At 51.4% G+C, this 19,659-nt stretch overlaps 3 protein-coding genes across 8 annotated transcripts; 2 read left to right on the top strand and 1 right to left on the bottom strand.

The window, feature by feature from the left end:
* The first annotated feature begins 6,097 nt into the window (after positions 1–6,097).
* Positions 6,098–8,027, top strand: LOC120693089 (serine/threonine-protein kinase WAG1-like). The gene has a single exon (XM_039976495.1). The coding sequence runs from the start codon at positions 6,147–6,149 to the stop codon at positions 7,719–7,721; it is 1,575 nt and encodes a 524-aa protein (XP_039832429.1). The 5' UTR covers positions 6,098–6,146; the 3' UTR covers positions 7,722–8,027.
* A 6,014-nt stretch (positions 8,028–14,041) lies between these two features.
* Positions 14,042–18,300, bottom strand: LOC120689599 (protein MOS2-like). Of its 6 annotated transcripts, XM_039971914.1 has the most exons (4): positions 16,840–18,299; positions 16,282–16,405; positions 14,650–14,752; positions 14,043–14,389 (listed from the first exon to the last, which is right to left on the bottom strand). In XM_039971914.1, the coding sequence occupies exon 1, from the start codon at positions 18,208–18,210 to the stop codon at positions 16,894–16,896; it is 1,317 nt and encodes a 438-aa protein (XP_039827848.1). In that variant the 5' UTR covers positions 18,211–18,299; the 3' UTR covers positions 14,043–14,389; positions 14,650–14,752; positions 16,282–16,405; positions 16,840–16,893. The 6 variants fall into 6 exon arrangements, with proteins under 6 accessions (XP_039827850.1, XP_039827848.1, XP_039827851.1 ...); XM_039971916.1 differs by lacking the exon at positions 16,282–16,405 and having other exon boundaries at positions 14,042–14,389; positions 16,840–18,300; XM_039971913.1 differs by lacking the exon at positions 14,043–14,389 and having other exon boundaries at positions 14,501–14,752.
* A 164-nt stretch (positions 18,301–18,464) lies between these two features.
* Positions 18,465–19,592, top strand: LOC120691964 (ubiquitin-fold modifier-conjugating enzyme 1-like). The gene is made up of 2 exons (XM_039975168.1): positions 18,465–18,884; positions 19,008–19,592. The coding sequence occupies exons 1-2, from the start codon at positions 18,552–18,554 to the stop codon at positions 19,221–19,223; spliced, it is 549 nt and encodes a 182-aa protein (XP_039831102.1). The 5' UTR covers positions 18,465–18,551; the 3' UTR covers positions 19,224–19,592.
* Positions 19,593–19,659: the final 67 nt, after the last annotated feature.

Raw genomic sequence — 19,659 nt, 5'->3', positions numbered from 1 at the left:
CAACAATTTATAATCATACATACAAATACAATACTAATAAGCGTGCATACAAATATCGTAGTCATAAGCGTGCATACAAATACCATAGTCATAATCGTGCATACACTGATACACATAAATAAAAGTTCAACGTACGAATGGAAAGACCCCAATTTGGGACGCGATTTGGTATTCGACGGTGGACATCACAGCGATACCTCGCACTCTAAGCAGCTCAGCCTTGTAGTATTGCCAAGTTTGGCTCGTCCACGCCGATGTTGTCTCTCATTCCTGAACTAACATAGTGTAAAAATGGGGGTCTTCCCATTCGTATACCCATCTCGTCGGTGGCTGCATGCTGATGTCAGGTATGGGATAGTGAAAAGACTGCGAGGTATTCGAGTTCATACCTTGGGGCTGGCCGGGCCGGCTTACCGGAGCTTCCGCCCGGCTAGCCGCGCGCTCCGGGCGGCTGGCCGGCTGCGAGCGCCGGTCGCGGCGTGGGGGCGGCGGAGGGGTCGCGCGGTGGGGGGCGGGTAGGGTTTTGGGGTGCGGCGTGAGTTCTGGACTCTTTAATAGGTCGCCGGCGCATTCGGGCCAAAGTGGGTCTTAATGGGCCGGTCCATTTTTTTCTTTTTCTTTTTTGGTTTAACTTCACATGCCCGCAAAGTATACTAAATGGACGAATATTTCAAAAAAATTTGACACTATTAGATTCGTTGCAACTTGAAGTATTTTAAAGATTTTTTTGGGATTTTTTTATTTTTTGAAATTTAAATTTGAAATTTTGAATTGGGCCGGTTTCAAACCGGCCGGTACCGGAACCACTCCGGACCGGTTACACCGGTAACCGCGGTTTCCGGACCGGTTCCGGTCAAGGAAAAAAAAACCCTGATTACTACTAGCACCCCACCTGCAGGTTGCTTGCGCTGACTTGTGCGTGGAGACTGGAGACGGAAGGAAGGATCGAGCAGCCCGCCGAGTGGGTATGCGCATTGCGCAACTCCAAGCTCTGCAGATCCGCGACGCCCAACACACGGATTCGCCAACCCCAACATCATGCACGCGTGGATGCGCCGATCGACACTAGCTAGCAAAGTCATCCATCCGGCTCACGTGAGAGTTGAGACGTGAGTCAGTGTGTGACCTCGTTCTTCTCTCCAACCTCCTAAGAACCCGTGACCAGTTTACTAGTACTAGTACTCTCTGGTGCTGGATAAAAGTAAGGTTAATACTCCCTTCATTCAATTTTAATTGATATATTTTTAAATTTCAAAAATTCAAAATTGATCGATATATTAAGGAGCAAACCTCGAGAGTTTGGTAGGAGTAATTTAGTCTACTACTGCATATCCAGTTATGTATCTCATAAAATTTCTTCCTCTCCCCTCTCCTTCACCTAAGCATCCTCTCTCTCCCCTTCATTTAAACATTTATCCAATACAGTTTGTTATAATACTTCCTCTAAAAATTACTGAAGCAACCTACACGCCTGATCGAGCCGCCTCTCTCTTGCATCATCCACATGTAAAGATCATTTCTTTATCCACCGTTTCGGTTTTACCGGTATCGCGCACGGGCGTGCACGTGACGATTGTACGGCGGACATGATTCTATACGGCTTCCCCAAGATCATGTTACAACAGACTGCGTGCAGGGCGGTTGATCTGACGACCTAGCTAGCTGAGCCGGTGTATCGGTAACCCCACACTGTTCAGCAGAAAAGTGGATGCAGGTTACTGCTAGGTGAGTCAGCGCAGAGACGGAGAACGAAGCAGATCGCGATCAGCATCTATCCAGAACACAACACATGCATAGTCAATTGGCTGGGGTAAGCCGTTAGTTGCGCGCGGTGATGTGGCCAGATCGAAGATCGCGATGGTGGCGGATAATTTGGCGGTGAAAAACTGCCTGGTCGGTTGCAACTTGCAACCGGCCGGTACATCCATGTGGGGCTCTGACAGTGAGCAGCTGGGCGCGGCCACTAGTTTTTATACCTTCCCAGGTACGATCACAACTGTCATCTCCGGCGATCTCACTTAGGCCGTCCAACGCAAAAAAAAATTTTGCAATGGAATCTTACTAATTTGAAGTACTAAATGAAGTCTATTTATAAATTTTTTTGCACAGATGGGTTGTAAATCGCGAGACGAATCTAATGATGTTAATTAATCTATGATTAATCTATAATTAGCGGATGGTTACTGTAGTATCACTGTTGCAAATTATGGATTAAGTAGGCTCATTAGATTCGTCTCGCGATTTACAGCCCCATCCATACAAATTTTTTTAAAAATAGACTTCATTTAGTACTCCATGCATATGTCAAAACATTCAATGTACTCCATGCATATCTAAACAGTGCCTGTGCTTAGTACTGCTGCCATCTGCAGCAGGTGCGACCGTGCGAGCTGCACCTTCATTAGAGAACAAAAGAGTCGTTTCAAACTTTGAAATTTGAACGCAGTCCATTTCAGATCTCGCTCGTCCGAAATCCAGCGTCGTCACTACCTTCCACACTGCATGCTTCTTTGTTGGCGTCTCCCGTCTGATTCTCGTTGTGTTTCTCAGCCACCACGCTGTGTTTGCTTGGCTGTGGCTGATGGCTGATGCTTATTTGTTATGAAAGAATAGTACTGCTGACTAACTGGTAGCTGGTGGTAAGTACTGATTTAGTATGAAAGAACAGTACTGTCAGCTGGTTGGACGACTAACACTACACACCAGCTGCTACCCAGTACCCTCGACATTATATTAGCTCGATCGAGAGCACTAGCGCCACAACAAATCCAACACTTACAAAACGATCGAGCGCGCGCCAGGTGGGTCGAGCTCGAGCCAGCCGCAAAGCGTCTGCCGGGTTCGGTGTCGAACGGCCGCCGGGCAAAGCGATGGAGCGCGCCCTCGCCCAAATCGCAGCATGTGGCGGGCGCCCCGGCGGACCTGTACTCGCGCGAGTTTTCTTTCTTTCACCGCGCGCGGCCTCGCATGCGGATCGGGAGCGGAATAAAAATCTGGCCGGCCGGAATCTTGCCGCGGAAACCCAGCACCAGCTAGCTGCAGGGGATCGAGCGATCGGGAACGAGCCTCGCGCGCACGAGACCGGTGCACGCGCGGATGCCCGCGCTCAACATGCGAGGCGCGCGGGGATCGCAGAATCTCAAGGGTGGGCGGCGCCGGCGGCGGAGCGGAGATGCCATTGCCAGAGTCAGAGAGGGCATCAACGCATGCACGTCCGAGAGCGTGGACGGCCGAACTAGAGGCCCTGTTTATTTGCAACTTGGGAGGGATTCATACTGTTCTTACTAGCTAGTTTCTACGGGAACTAGACTGTTTCCTCCGAATTTTTCACGTTTCAAACGTAACCTAGGCAGAAGTAAATGTTCGGTATATATGTAAGGCCGGTATGTACTGGCCAGTCACTATAGTATATTATTATACTCACTATAGCTATAAGGGACTTAATTGGATTGGTGGGTTGGGATGAGTTCTGGTGTGGCACAATTTGCGTTCGATTGACTTGTTTATTAGTCCTGGCTTTAAAGCTATTCAGATGTAACAGCTTAGCTACATACTTATAGGTCAGTGAGAGGGGTCGGAGAAGACAAGCGAATAACAAGTTCATCCATCAGCCAAACGAAAGGTGTCGCGTTTGGTAGACGGGCGGGGGCATCATTCAGCACTAGAATTACGACCGGGAATTGGGGCTTTTTTTTTACCTACTTATATTCCTCTAGCCTGGCATTGGGCGCATTTAGCCACTTCTTCTCTCCCTAAAAAAAAACATACTACTATTCTTCTTGACACATAATTAAGTCGGTCACAGTGAACGGCCGAGCCATGTACATGCCGCCTAACCTAACTCGATGCATCTGCATTATGCGTCGTATATGTTTTCCATGTACTGCAAGTTGACCACCTCAGGGTCGATCGGGAAAAGTTAGGACTGATGCGTGTTGGGTACTTGGGTGCATCATCTATTCGCGACGAGTGTGGCACACGTCCGCCGGTACTACCGTTGCAGACAATGTCCTTCAAAAAAGAAAAGCCATTGCAGCCAAACCTAGCCTGCCTGCCTGCCGGTTTACTGCTGAGAAGAATACTTAATTGTCATACGGCGGGGATGCTTCTATATGTTGATAACAGCTTCGTAGACAAATGCGTAGTCCTTATTTTGGAGCAGGCAGTAGCAGTTCTAGTGCGTTTTGGAACTGCGAACTAAACCTGGTGTAGTCTTCTTCTTCTTCTTCTTTTATTTTCTTTTTGAGTCATCCTAAGTTCGTAACCCAGGTTTAGTAGCTAATGGGACATGTAAAATTGCATCTTCTCGCATGAAATTCGTGTGCTCCAAATCGACTCTGAATCGAAACAAGTCGCGTTCTAGCAGAAAGTTAAATACAGGTTTAGTTTTTTCGGAAACGTGTCTAGTAGCCATGCATGTAGGAGTATTTCATTAAGAGAAGATGCGATCACGACTGAGCACGAAACACAGGTAAAATGAGCACAGTACACGGACTTAGTATTCCATACGCTAATATGATAGGGATTAGACCTGAAATAATGGCGAATGTATGTAGTATTAAAGATCCACGCTAGCTGCATGTATCGGATAGGATGATATCACTCCGCCGGCCCCGGCGGACGGCGGTGCTGGGAAGCTTCAACACTCCGCGGACGTCAACCCCACACCCCCAACCCAAGCCTCGAAAAGCGGATCGAGCTACACAGCACAGCTAGGTCTAGGTGGCCGATCATGTCGACGCCGACGTCGCTCTCGCTCTCCCGGCCGGGGCCCGGCCGCCCCGTGCGATGCGAACATGAACTGATCCAACTGAACAACGCAAGCATGTCAAATCAATCATGCGCGCGCGCGGCCGATCTCGATCTGTCATCCCATCCGATCCGAAGCCGCCCCCCATTCATTCCAGCCCTCGTAGGAAAAGATACCTAGCTAGCCGCGAGGGTCAGATCACCGATCGGCGTCCCGTCACCATGTTCGCTTGTCCAGTTCAGCAGCTAACAACGAACTGTCAGCTCTTCACAGTTGATCGGCCGCGCCGCGCGCGGGAACAAACTGTCTGCTCTTCAGGATCTTTGATCTTGGCTATGATTGGTTACCCATCAAATCAAGATTGCACAAAAAGACGAACGTCCGCATGGAGTACTAAATGAAGTCTATTTGCAAAAAATTTTTAGGAATGGGTGTAAATTTTCGAGACGAATCTAATGAGCCAAGTTTCATCATTATTGGCTACAGTGATGCTACAGTAACCGTGCTCAATCATTCTCTAATCATGCGGCCAAAGTCCTCATTAACTAGAGCAACTACCATAGTTGTGGAGGTAATTTTATAATTAGACTTTATTTAATACCCCTAATTAGTGGTCAAAACATCGTTTCTCTCTCATCAAAATATTTTCACTCCTCATCCAAACATGGCCCTTCACAGCTTTGGAGGAGCTAGCGAGGTAGCTACGCAGTCCTCCACTGTGCATCGCACGATTCGCACGGCTTGTCATCAGCGGGCGTTGGACGGATCGGATGCGGCGTGCAGATGGGACGGTCGAGGTGAGGTGATCTGGAAGACTGGAACAGTGGAGAAGAGCCCCTGAATTTCGCTCGTGGCAGAATCTCTGAGGGCTGTGCTGTGAGGGTTGCAGCCCTAACCTCACCTGTTAAATAACAGGTGAGGTGATCTAGAAGTGATGTGTGGTTCAACGGTCAGAATGTCTGACGTGCCGGCCGATCTCTTCGGGGAACCTGGTTCGACCGGCTCATCGGCAACAGAGAGGGAAAAAAGGAGTAGTTCACTGAACCGAAGATCTTACTTTTACCCATGCAGATGCAGTTATTATTCGTGAAAAAAAAACAGCATGGCAATCTCGTCCGTTTAACAAAATTTTTGACCGACCATGCGTCCGTCTCCGTCCCCTCCCCGGCAGAGCAGTAAAAGTAGAACACCCGGACACCGAGACCGTTCGAGGGAGACCGATCGACGACGACCCTCGGCGCCACGCACGGCCCACGCGGCCACGCTGCCCCCGGTGATCTCCCCCGTCGTTCTCACCGACGCCGGCCTTTATAAGCGCCCCACCCCCGCGCGCTCACACAGACAGACTCGACGCGCACCCATTCCCTCCTCCCCACCCCCGGACGCCTCACTCGCCATGCACATGGAAGCGCCGCCGCCGATGGACGCGCCCCACGACCCCGCGCCCTTCTCCCCGCTCTCCTCCGACGCCGCCCTCTCCCCGCACTTCCCGCCGGCGCTCGCGGCCGCGGACGCCGGCGCGCTCGACCTCTCCTTCACCTCCACCGCCTCCGCCTCCACCTCCTCCTTCACCACGGCCACCACCTTCAGCGCGCGGAGCTCGCTGTCGCTGCCCTCCTTCTCGTCCTCCACCTCGCTCTCCCCGCGCCCGCACTCCTCCGCCGCGTCCCCGCACTGGGCGCACCTCGCCGCCGCGCGCGCCGCCACGCCCGACGGCGTGCTCCGCCTCGCGCACCTCCACCTCATCCGCGAGCTCGGCCACGGCCACCTCGCGCGCGTCTTCCTCTGCCGCCTCAAGAGCTCCCCGCCGGCCTCCCCGCTCTTCGCGCTCAAGGTCGTCGACCTCCGCGACGACGACCCGTCCAGGGTCTCCCACGTCCTCGCCGAGTCGCGCGTCCTCTCCTCGCTCGACCACCCCTTCGTGCCCACCCTCTACGCGCGCCTCGACGCCGGGAGATACGCGTGCTTCCTCATGGACTATTGTTCCGGGGGCGACCTCCACGCCGTGCTCCGGCGCCGCCCCGGTGGTCGCCTGCCCGTCGCCGCGGCGAGGTTCTACGCCGCGGAGGTGCTGCTCGCGCTCGAGTACCTCCACGCCCTCGGCTTCGTGTACCGCGACCTCAAGCCGGAGAACGTCCTGCTCCGGGGCGACGGCCACGTCGTGCTCTCCGATTTCGACCTCGCGCTCCCGGCGTCCGTGGAGCCCGCCGTCCGCCGCCGCCAGGTGCGGAAGCAGAGCCGCCGCAGGAAGAGCATCCTGCTGCCATCGTGCTTCTCTGGCGCCAATGGCGGCAGCGGCGACGACGACGAGCTGGAGATCGACGCGAAGGAGCGGTTCGAGTTCGTGGCCGAGCCGACGACGGCGAGCTCCAAGGACTGCGTGGGCACGCACGAGTACCTCGCGCCGGAGCTCGTGAGCGGGAGCGGCCACGGCAACGGCGTGGACTGGTGGGCCTTCGGCGTGTTCCTGTACGAGCTCGTCTACGGCCGCACGCCCTTCAAGGGCCACAGCAAGGAGGTCACCCTCAAGAACATCCTCTCCAAGCAGGTCACGTACCCTCAGCTCGACGGCGAGGCCGACGCGGCCCAGCTGCGGGACCTCGTCGGGAGGCTCCTCGAGCGCGACCCGCGCCGCCGCATGGGCGCCGCCCGCGGCGCCGCCGAGATCAAGCGCCACCCGTTCTTCGCGGGCGTGGACTGGGCGCTGATACGGTGCGTGGCGCCCCCCGTGGTGCCGGACAAGGAGTCCCCCGCGGGCTTGGACAGGAAGGCGGCGAAGCTCGGGAGCTGGAGCAGCATGGGCAGCAAATCCAGCAACAAGAAGCGCAAGAGCAGCAGCTTCAACGGGAGGAGGTCGAATTGCGAGGAGAGGCAGGGGGTCTTCCGCAAGCTCATGCTCATGAGCTGGAGCCAGGAGAGCCGATCCAGCAAGAGCAAGACGACGGTGAACAAAGTAAAGATGACAGTCTGATGCGGCTTCTTGCCCCCTTAATTTTGGTGTGGTTTTGGGGTCCTGGATTCGGTTTAGCGTCGTTTATTTAGGTTATTACTCTGTTACTCTAGCCCATGTATAGAGTGGTGTGGGTCATGGCATTGATCGAGTTGTACAAAGAGCGAGGCGATGCATGTCACTGAGCTGATCAGTCGGCAAGGTTTGGTCCATGTTCAGAAATGGAGAAACTTCATCCCTTGTTTAGTAGTAAGAAAAGTTTTAGCTTCCATGTTTTTGTGTCATATCCGTACTTGTTTAGTAGTAAGAAAAGTGAGGTTCAGTTCCGATGATTTGACTGACTGACTCGTCAGTTACGAGTTTTTCGCTGAGGTTGTGTTTAGATCACTTTGCATTTTGTGTTTTTGGAAGAGAATTTTTAATATTTGAAGTATTAAATGTAGACTAATTATAAAACTAATTACAGATTTCGTATGTAAACTACGAGACGAATCTAATGAGCCTAATTAATTCATCATTAGAGCATATTTACTGTAGCATTACTGTAGCAATTTATTATCTAATCACGTCATAGTTAGCCTCATTAGATTCGTCTCACGATTTACAGTCCATTTGTATAATACAATTTATTTTTCGACTACATTTAGTACACCATGAAAATTTTGCGTTTTACGTTTACACCATCTAAACACGGCGTGAGCAATTTGTATCTGAAAGTTACTGAACTTGCGGCATCCGGTCCCCTACAGGCAGGGGCGGGCAGGGGCCATGGCCCCCCTAACGTTGGTGTAACTACACGTAAAATCTCCTAATCTCATTGCTAATGTTGCTCATTAATAGGTGTTGCCCCTCCTGATTGTCGGCATTAGTAAATTAACCCCTCTATGTTTCAATCCTGGCTCCGCCACTGCCTGCATGTGTCTTATGTCCCGAATTCCGAAACCCTGTGTAGTAATCCTGAGTAACGATGCAGGTGTTTTTTTAACAGATGCCCGTAATAACATTACTGTAAAATCTTTCGACTCAACTTTGTGCAGTAATTTAGTAAGTTTGAGAGCAAGATAGCTTATCATCCATTCTGAACTCGTGGCCGCCGCTTCCAGACCGGAATGAAAACGAGGGGGCGTCGTCAGTTCGCGCCCGCGCCCCTCGACGGATCATCGGCATGGAACGAGAAGCGTGGCCCTACTGCACCAGAAGAAAGCTACAGATTCTCAATTCAAAGCACACACTTCAATTCCGATCCGAGCCATTGGCAGCATGATGTCTACTCCTGCTACGCGATGTGCATCCATCTGGCTGGCTCGCCGGTCGCCCAATCATGGGGTGGTGGCACGGCGGCACCAGGTCGTCGTGCATGGAACGCGTCAGTGGGCGCGCGGGGCGGGGGTCGCGTCCCTGTTTGGTTTGGAGGAGCAGTAGCACAAAAAATTTGACTAATAATTAGGGTTACTAAATAAAGTCAATTTACAAACTAACTCCACAACTTTGCGCTACTTCGCGAGACGAATCTAATGAGGTCTTTGACGCACGATTAGAAGATGGTTATTGTAGCATCACTGTAGCCAACCATCGATTAATTACTGCCATTAGATTCGTCGTGAAAAATTACACCTATCCGTGAAAACGTTTTGCAAATAAACTTCGTTTAGTACTCCATACATGTGATATTCTTTTCTCGGGAATCGTGTGCGCTAAACAAACAGGGCCCATAACACCCGAACATGTCCGATCCGGAGCGAAGCCACGGCGGCGCCATTTCTCTGAAGCGCTCCCCCACATCGTTTTCGATCGCGTACGTTCTGGCGCTGCGCTGCGCTGCGATCTGCTCCAGCTGCGAGTGCTGTACTAGCTCAGTACCTGTAGCGAGGGCCAAGGGTGCACGGAGCTGCGGGTGCTGTAGCGCGCTGGAGGCGCGCACGTCGCCGGCCGAATCGCCGGCGGCTTGACCTGAGGTCCCGGCGGCATCGGCACAGTGTTCCGTCTGGCGCGCGTACCCTGCAAACAAGGGATCGATCGACCAACGCGGAACCTGGCGAGACGCGCGGGTCGCGCGATGCGAATGAACTTGCGGAAAGTGGCCTCTGCCGGTGCCGGGCGAGGAATGAGAGGGGGACGGCAACCAAACCGAAGCGTGCAGCAGATAGGAGGAAAGAAAAAAAGGTCGGAATTCTGGTGCCCCTGCTGCCTTTGCGCGCGCAGCACTTTCGCCCACTTCTATGCGACGGAATGCACGCAACGGCAACGCCCCGTACTGTATATTTCTATCTAGTATCGTCTACTTTTGTCTTTGCATTGCTCCCTTTTTTTCCCAGTCGCCTGAGCAGCTGAGCTGAAGAGCACGCGCGGCCTCAAATTCATGCCCGCATGCGGGTGTGTGCGCACCTGACCGCTTCTTCTTCAGTTACACACACACACACACCATGGTGTTGTGACGACGGTATGATGCGATGCGACGAGGGAATCGGGGCTGCAGAGGGTGCTGCCAAACTCAACAATCGTTGCGAAATGATATGCATGGCATGAGCCATCGTGCTGGGGATTCGAGGCACTGCTGCTGGGTCTCTCACAATTCACTATTACAGGGTGTCAGGCGACAGTTGAACACGTTCAGCGAGCTAGGGGAAGTCGGAATCTGGTCATCTGGACGTACTCAGTTACTTGAAAAACTTATCGGTTTTAGCTGCTCGTCACGAGCACAGCACGAATACACATTGAGCTCATCGATGATCGATCTCATAAGGTACGAGCACTGAAGTCTACGGACCCAGATGATTAAGCCTGTCGAAACCCCGGGCCGGTGCATGCACGGTCGCACACCATGGCGTCGGATGGATGAACACGAGCTCAGCTCCCGCTCCCCCATGGCTGCAGTCACGAACTGTGCCCTGCCCTCCCGCCGGACGACCCCACGACGCACGCAATAATCGAGCGGGGGCAGATTCAACCGAAGCAGCTCCGGACAGTGGATCCATCGGCACGAGACACGGCCGGGGCGGGGACGCGTCACATGCCGCTCCCCCACCCCCTTCTCTCCCTCGCTAATCATATCATACTATGGCCGGCGCTCCTCGTTGCCTGAAAACTAGTACTACTCTATATGCTTCCTTCCTTTTCTCCTCTCGCAAAATAATTAGCCTGGAACTGGAATCTCCATCTCGATCAGTGCTCTTGTTCGTTCCTCTCGCTGGCCAGCAGATGCTTCGTCTGAATCGCGCGTGATCCATGAGCGAATGTGTTGGCCGCGGCGAGGAGACGCCTGAACGTGACGGGGGCCGGCGATCCGGGGGCCGGCCGGCCAAGCTAGCAGATCCCAGTGGCACGCCGGCGCCGGGCGCGCGCCGGCCCGGGCTGCCGGTTCCTCCATGAGCAGGCCCGGACGAACAAAGAGGAAAGGACGGGCGGGGAGCGCCGGCCGGCCGGCCACACCGCCGCGCTTTATTCCGGTAGAAGCAAAAGGGCACCGCGCGTGACGTGCGCTCCGTTTAACAGCAGAAAATGGGCGTCCTCCCTTTCCTCCTCTAGTCGCTGCAGCTGCTTCCTTCGTTTTCGTTCCCAGGACCCTTTCCTTCTTTGTTCTTTCTGAACCCCGAATGTCGTCTTTGCCAGCAGCACATTCCCGTCGCCTTTTTGGTCCAGTGCAGGGCTTTATACCGTCATCTCGATCCGGATGCCTCGGCACAGCATCTCGGTGCGTTGACAGATACCCTAAACCTTCTCAGCCGTCACAAAAAGGTATTTTACTATTTAGGAGTATTAAATAAAATCTATTTATAAAATATTTTTCACGGATGAGTTGTAAATCGCGAAACAAATCTAATTAAGTATATTAATTTTTGATTAGCGGATAGTTACTATAGTATCACTATTGCAAATCATAAATTAAGTAGGCTCATTAGATTCGTCTCGCGATTTACAATTCATCTGTGTAAAAGTTTTTTAAACAGATTTTATTTAATACTTCTAAATAGTAAGGGGTGTAAAATTTTTGGAGGGCAACAAACCATTAAGAGGACGCCAACAACCTATTGGGAGTGGTATTAATAGCTTAAAGGACTTGACATGTTTATATATATGGAGAAAATGAAATGGTCTTAGGGTTCTCTGGCATTGTTTGCCACATGAACTTACATGCTTCTAGCTGTATTATACTCCATTCTGACATTGAGAAACGCTGTTTCTGCAGACCTGGTCACAAAGAATTGGAGAGCCGGCCGGCCGTCCACAGCAGTTGATCAGAGAAGAGAAAAACTAAACTAAGCAACTGGCTAACGAATTCTGTACCGTTAAGCACGAGGGAGCACCACGATCCACTAATAATTCAGAGATCATTATGATACATGCATACAGATGACTCTCTCTCTCTCTCTCTCTCTCTCTCTCTCTCTCTCTCCTCTCTCTCTCTCTCTCTCTCTCTCTCTCTCTCTCTCTCTCTCTCTCTCTGCCCTCTGGGATGTGCTGCTAGCTACCTGCAAGCAAATGCCACAGCCATTAGGCCTGCATGAGGGAGGCCGGGGAGGCACGGCGATCCGAGGCGAGATTCCCCTAATTTGACATTCATCTAATCATTTCTCATGGGACTGCGCCAACTTGCTATAAACATATCGGTCCGTGTCTTTGCGTGTAGCAACACCGGGACGTGCTAGCTGCGTGGGTGAGGGGTTAGTTGGATGTTCCAGTTCGTTGCGACTAGTTTATTGTGATGTTTAGACTTGCATCGGCCAGGAGCATGCATGCTAGCTTAGCTTTGTCCTCGGATGTCCCCCTGCTTCAGTTCCTCGCTGCAACAAGTAAATCTGCCGCTTGATCATTTGTGGTTTATGGCTGAGTCCAACTGATACGATGTAAATTTCAGCCTCTTTTAGGAATAACTAGCACAAACGCTTCCAAATCATTGCACTGAAACTGATTAGCAGGTGGTACATCTTTTCTCTGCTGCTCATTTCCTTCCGTGTCATTAACAACCAGATTGGTGTCACCTCGCAGCAACAACAACAGAAAGGGAACAAGTTTTAAAGTTGGGGTTAATTGGCAGCTACTAACCGACCACCAACATTATGAGCTTGCCCTCTCAGGCCTAGCTCAACTGCGCCGCAAGCAAGTGCGTTGAGTGAGCTCGGGGGGACATGATTAGCTTGCAACCGTAGGAATTATGCGGGGGCGCCAGGTATAGTTGAAGTTGACATCCGTCCGTCGCTCTCAAGGCCACGCATGCGGAGACGGACCAGGCGGCCAAGGGCTCTCCAACGAACGATTCTCTATTTCTATTCAGAAGAAGAAAGCAGGGTTAGTTTTTGCGAGCACCTGATGAAGTAGTTGGAAAATGAAACGCACTGGGGAACAGGTATGGATGCAAGCGGGGCGGGTTGCGGCTGCCCGCCCCGCGTCCGCACAAGCCGCGAGTCCTATCGCGGGCATATGCGGCAGCCCGCATAGCGCCGCTTTGCTTTTGCGGGTTTTGCGGCAGCCCGCATGCGTCCGCCGGTCGCACAGCATACAGAGAAGCCATCGCGGTCATTCAATGGTGGAGACGCGCCGCGAAGACTAAGAATAGCATCGCTGGTCTCGTGCCCCTGCAGCTGCAAGCTCCTGCACCGTGATCTGACCTCATGCCGCCGTCACGGCCATTGGCAGACTCTACGGCGAGCTGCCAGCTCCATCGCAAGGGAAGGCGCGAGGGCCGGGAAGCTCGTGGTGGCCTTGCCGGCGAGGACGAGCTTGCTCCTGGCAGAGAGGTTGTCAGCCCCGAATACGTGCTTCCCGTGGGCGGATGCCAGTGACGGTAACTAAGAACTGACAGCAGGTTCACGGCGAGAACGAGCTTGCCACAGGCAACCAGATCTTGCCGCCGGCATCCACGATCTATCTATGAGGCTAGCTAATCAATGAAGAGATGCCCGATCCAATCCGTGGAGCTCGATCTGCACGGGAGTTGCAGGTTAGCTGGCCGCTGATGTAGTGTGTTGGAAGGGACGGGGCCGGGTGCAGGCTTGCGGCGCCGCCGCCGCTGGATACCGCGACTCCGCGAGTAGAACATCGTGGTTCGCTTCAGCGATGCGGTGTCGGCACGCAAGTGGACGGCGGCGGCAGACTGGGCCACGACAGCGAGCGGACGGATGCGACGACCACACGCCAAAGAGAGAGACGACGGCTTATCGTTTTGTTTTGCGGGCTCGGCGGCGCCGTTGGCTCTCGCGGGCTGTCCGCGTAGGCCCGCTTCACCAACGCGGGCTGAAATTGCAGTGTCTCGCGGGCACGCGGTGCGGGTTTGCCCAGCGGGTTAGCGGCAAAACCCGCCCCGCTTGCATCCATAGGAACAGGAGAGTAATAGAGAGAGAGGGAGGGCGCTGGCGCGTGAGCCCCGACATCGGCTGACCCAGCACCGAGAGAGCCAGAGGAACGAAGCAACCGATCGATCGAACCTACACAAAATGGGCCGTGGCCCGTGGGAGTTTGTCGGGCCATTTTGGCCGGTTAATTCGTTCGATACTAAATCTGCCCAGCCAGCACCGAGAGAGGAACGCAAACTGTTTCCGCACGAGAAGGTTGGGCCTCCAGATTTGGCCACAAGAATGCAACAGCTACAAGTACAAAATTTCATACCTTCGATATGCTTAGCATATATGAACGATGTAAAATCGATACCTCAGCAGCACGTAGGAATAGGATCCTAACTTGACATCTCAATACTGCACAAGAGAGAGAACGGCAACGGAAATCTGCATGTTAGATACGACAAGCTAGTATGAAACTAGAATGATATGATAAAATGTGAGATGATGAAGGCATGTCAGAACTAGTTAGGATGAGATATCTGGAGGAATCATAGATTGACTGAAATTTATAAGTCCAACATTTACTGGAAGCAGCCATCACATTTTGCATACAAATACAATCCATATGAATAAATCAATAAACACATGTACCAAATACCATATAGAATGTTTACATTTGATGTGATATTGTTGTTTGAATTCAGCTATAGGAATGTATCTCATTTCCACTTTCCCCTTAAGCTGCAGGAATAATAGGAGCATCGACTGTACATATTCCTAGAAAACATAATCCATGTCCATAACAAAAACAAGCATAATTAGAAAGAAACCAAACAAGAAAACAGCATTAAGTACAAAAAATATGGTTACTGATTGCATTCTACAAGTAAAATTTGTGTGAAAAACCTCCAACTTGATTTCACTAATACAATAGCAAAAGAACGATTTATATCCAGACTCTAAGATGTTGGCTCAAACATTAAAGATCCAATTTGGACAGTAAAATGTACAAGACGAAAATTTAATAAAGCCTGAGAGATTTTGAATTATGCTCACGAAGAATATTCTTGTGGCCAATAGATTTTAAACTCTGGTCATGGTGTCATGGCAAGTAAAGAAAAAAGAACTTCTATGTAATCATAAAGAGTAAATCTGTTTTTTTTTTGAAATTTTGGTCAAAATTCTTACTTTACAGGGATTGAAAAACAGTTTGTTACATATATTCTCTGCTCTGCAACAAGACAAAGGGGCCAAAGAAGGCAGGAGGTCAAGAATCAGGTCAGAATGTCAGATCCACAGAAAGTTCACACTTTCAGGATGGCAATAGGTGTCACTGAGTTGTAATAGCTGCCAAATGTTAAGATCAAGTGGTCAGTGAGTGAAGAGGGAGAAAAAACATCCTAGAGCATTATCAATTGGAAGTAAATCCCATACAAGGTAAGAGTTGAAAGTAAGCATAAGAAGGAACATAGTTGTAGAAAACTAAACAAAGCTGATGGCTAACATCCGTTTGGGTTCTACTGAATCGTACAAGAACAAGTGAGCTAGAAATGTCATTTTTAATTATGATAATAGGCACAAAATATTATCGAGGCCGAATCAGAGGCACAAGTCCAACAGAGCTACTGAAAGAATACTCACTGCAAAATCATCAAACCCCATCACTAACAATACAAGCCTAGGTGGGCATTGGATGGCAGTAGGTGTGATGATATGGAAATGAAGGACCCAAGAAATCTTCCATGAAAAGCTAACAGCAGAATATGCCATGGGCTTAACAGCAAGTCGACAATGGAAGTTCCAGACTAATGTTGAAAGATGATATACCATGGAAGCACATATGGCACCAAATAATTTCTATTTGATAGCCATGGCAGCACACTTGTGCCATTAGGAGCAGGCTTATCCCGAGAACCTCATGCAGGAAAAACCCAAAGAAGAGTGATAGCTATAGGTGCTATCAGTGGGATAACATGTCCCGATACACTTTGTTCACAGAACAAAATAAACTATAATTATAAGTTATATAGACGAGCGCATAAAGCATCTAAAAGTATTCAGTTCCGTCGAGTGTATACAGCTCCCCACAGCCTCATCCATTTTCAGTTTCCATGGCAAATGGGCTGACATATGCATGGTCTAAAAGCAGTAATCCTTACATACAATGACCGCACAATGATCTACATTAGAGCATGCGAGTATTCGAGGTCACACAATAAGCCACATATACACTAAAATTCACACAGGTTCTAGACATAATCAACAAAATCAAAGGTGAACAACGAACATAAATTTAAAACGCATACAGGGTTGTTCTTTCATTATGTTTCAGATGCAGGTGGTCGTTGAATTGATCCAAATGTTTCACATGCAGGTCATAGTTGAATTGATCCAAGGTTAGAAACCTTCATGTAACAGCAAGAAATGTACCTGATGAAGTCATGAGCATAAAAATAAGTGAAATTAATAAAAACAAGATGATTGATGATCCAACAAATTCATTCAGAGAAGCCCATCTTCAATCTGAGATCAATTCCAAAAGATCATCGATGGAAGCGAGAAAGAGAAATAAATAAAATTGGTCCACACAGAAGCTACTAGAACACAAAACTGACAGGTCCATTTGCCATGCACTATGAAAGAACAAACTTTGATGTAAAGAAACATTCCACAATTTATTCAAAGAGCCCCACATTAGTACAAGAGGTCACCTCCCAAATCATCGATTAGCACTGAGGACTGACATTTAAGTAGCAGCCTTACATATACAAGCAAATGCATACCATACTGACAGTTCATTTGAGATTTTACATTGTCGAAGCAACTATTGTTTGTGATAGAAAAAAAAAGGAAATGGACATTACCTAACACAGTGGATGAGCTCCTGGTAAGCAAATATTTGCTCAAAAAGAAATTAATCAGTAGCCAAGGAGCTCTGGGTCTCCAGTGTATTCTGCCATCTGGTCATATCTAATTCGCACTATATCTTTTGTATCTGCATCCTCCACCAGTCCAATCTCCTCTACAGAATTCTTCTCAACCAGGTGCCCATACATACCCTTCTGCTTCCCATAGAGCACGAGAACTCGCCCATTTGTCCGTGGAAGTACAGTTTCAAGCATATCCTGTTCAACCCCCTGCGCCAGTGATCCATCATCCATCATAATGTCACATGTTGTTGGTCCTACTACATCCACGACCTTACCCTTCATCAAGTACAGCCTCTTACTCAACTTCTCGCTAACTACGCGAACCCTGATATGGCTCTGTAACCACCGGATGGCCTTGCTACGAGTATCATTGCCATTACTTGTGCCTTCTCGGCTATCCTGTCCATTCCTCTCCTTTCCACGGGCCTCCTTCTCAGCCCTTTGCTCACCTGATCTCTTCTTCCGGGCGCTAGAATCACTATCATCCATCCTATCTCTACTATCTCTGTCCCTCTTCTTCGCAGACCCATTCTCAGACGCCTTCTTCTCGCCAACAATCCAGTCGCCAGAGCGGGTCTTGCGAGGGTCAACCTCGGAGGGGTTGTAGCCTAACCCCTGTGTACCAGCACGGCGGTCGTACTCAACAACCTTGGTATCCCCGGTCTTATTGTTCCTACCAATACCCTTACCCTCTGTCCAGCCGTATCCAGCCAGTAGCGCTGCGCCGAATCCCTCCACAGGCATCTCGTTGAACTCATCAATGCCACGGTGGTCCGGAAGGCTAGCCATGTCCTCCTTGTACCGCCGCAGCATGAGATCGCCGGCCGGGGTGGCATCAGCTGCGGCTGGAGGAGCCGGAGGCGGTGTCGGTGGTGACGCCTTCTCCGATTCCTTGGCAGCGGCGGTCTCGGTGGCGCCGTTGCGGAGGGTAAGGCCGTAAGGGATGTTGGATGATGGGTCGGCGGGGGCGTTGGAGGTGTCGAGCACGAACGAGGGTCCCCCGCCGCCGGATTCCGCTGCGAGGGCGGCCTCCTCTTCGGGGGTGGGGAGCGAGGACGGCTTGCGGGGGCGGTGGGTGAGGAAGTTGCCGGAGTTGGGGAGCGGCGCGATGACGGCGCGCGGCGCGCCGGAGGCGGCTAGGGTTTGGGATGGGTCGAACTCGGTGACGAACTGCTGGGCAGGGGCGGACGCGGACCGTGGGCCAGCGTCATCGTCGTCCGCGGCGGCCGCGGGGCGTGAGGGAGGCTTGGGCGGCCGCTGCTTGGAGGAGGAGATGGAGAACGAGAGCTTCTTCTCCTTCTCCATGGCAGCGGCGGCGGCGGCGGAAGCGAGCGATCCGGGCAAAATGCGTGCCTGTTTGATGGAGGAAGCGCGTCGTGTGGGCCGTGGGCGATGGGCGAAGTGGCGGCTCCGGGTGCGGCGAAAAAAATATAAGTCGTGGACTCGTGTCCCGTGACCGAGTCGGAGGCGGTGTGTGTCCGAGTTGAGAATTTGGGCCGGCCCATCTAAAGTTTGGGCCCTGGTCCCGATTTGCCTGGCCTCAAAAGCCTCTGCCTCTCTCACGCGGGTCACGCGTCTCCCACACGCAGCGAGCGCATCTTCTTCTCTTCTCCGCTGCGTCGCCGCCGGACAGCAGCGCCGAAACGATGGAGGGTTGGGACAAGGGGACGAAGAGCACGGTGGGTGAGATCCCGCTGCTGGCAACGCGGGCGGGTCCGCGGGACGGCGAGGCGTGGCGGCAGCGGCTGAAGGAGGAGTACCGCGCGCTGATCGCCTACACGTCGGTGAACAAGGCCAAGGACAACGACTGGTTCCGCATCGCCGCAGCCAACCCGGAGGGCACCCGCTGGGAGGGTACCTGCTGGTACGTCCACAACCTCCGCCGCTACGAGTTCCCGCTCCAGTTCGACATCCCCGTCGCCTACCCCCAGGTCGCCCCCGAGATCGAGCTCCCCACCCTCGACGGCAAGACCCACAAGGTAGCTGATCTGCCTACTGATTACTAATTTACTATGATACTGCCTGTACGCTTGCTTAGTTTTCTTGGAATTGAGCAATGGTTCCTGACTTACGTTGCGATGGATGGCTGCTCGCGGGAGCAGATGTACAGGGGAGGGAAGATCTGCCTCACCGTGCACTTCAAGCCGCTGTGGGCTAAGAACTGCCCGAGGTTCGGGATCGCGCACGCGCTGTGCCTCGGCCTCGCGCCTTGGCTCGCGGCGGAGGTCCCGATCCTGATCGACTCGGGCATGGTGAAGCACAAGGATGACGAGGCGGCTCCTGCCGAGGCATCTGCTTCTGCTGCTCCATCTTCCTAGTTGCAACTTGCAACAGAGTTGTTGTCTGATGAGCCAAGTAATGATTGGAAATCAACTCGGTGGTGAACCACCAAATAAGAGCAATACTTGCATGCCTAAACAGCATGTTCCATGTTTGCTGATTGCTGACTGTGATTTGGTGCTCTTGGATGCACTAGTTTTGTAGGCCATCTGACTAATACCATCTGAGAAAACTGAATTGCTTAACAAAGTAGTCCGGATAGTTTCATTGGTTGGATGCCATATCTGTTCGTGGATTTTAGTTTTTTTGCAGATTCTTTTAGTAATTCACCATTTTTTGTTGGATGTGTAGTCATCTGTGGTGCAGCTGTATTTGAGATTTGCAATTGCTTAATATTTTTCTAGAAACTGTTTTCAACACCGATTCTGGTTTCTTTCGTGCATTCCTTTATCTTATTCTCAAATGGTACAATAA

The sequence above is a fragment of the Panicum virgatum genome, chromosome 9N (genome assembly GCF_016808335.1).
Source record: "Panicum virgatum strain AP13 chromosome 9N, P.virgatum_v5, whole genome shotgun sequence".
Lineage (NCBI taxonomy): Eukaryota > Viridiplantae > Streptophyta > Magnoliopsida > Poales > Poaceae > Panicum > Panicum virgatum.
Note: the sequence above shows the minus strand (reverse complement) of the source record. Positions and strands in the feature narration are given on the sequence as shown.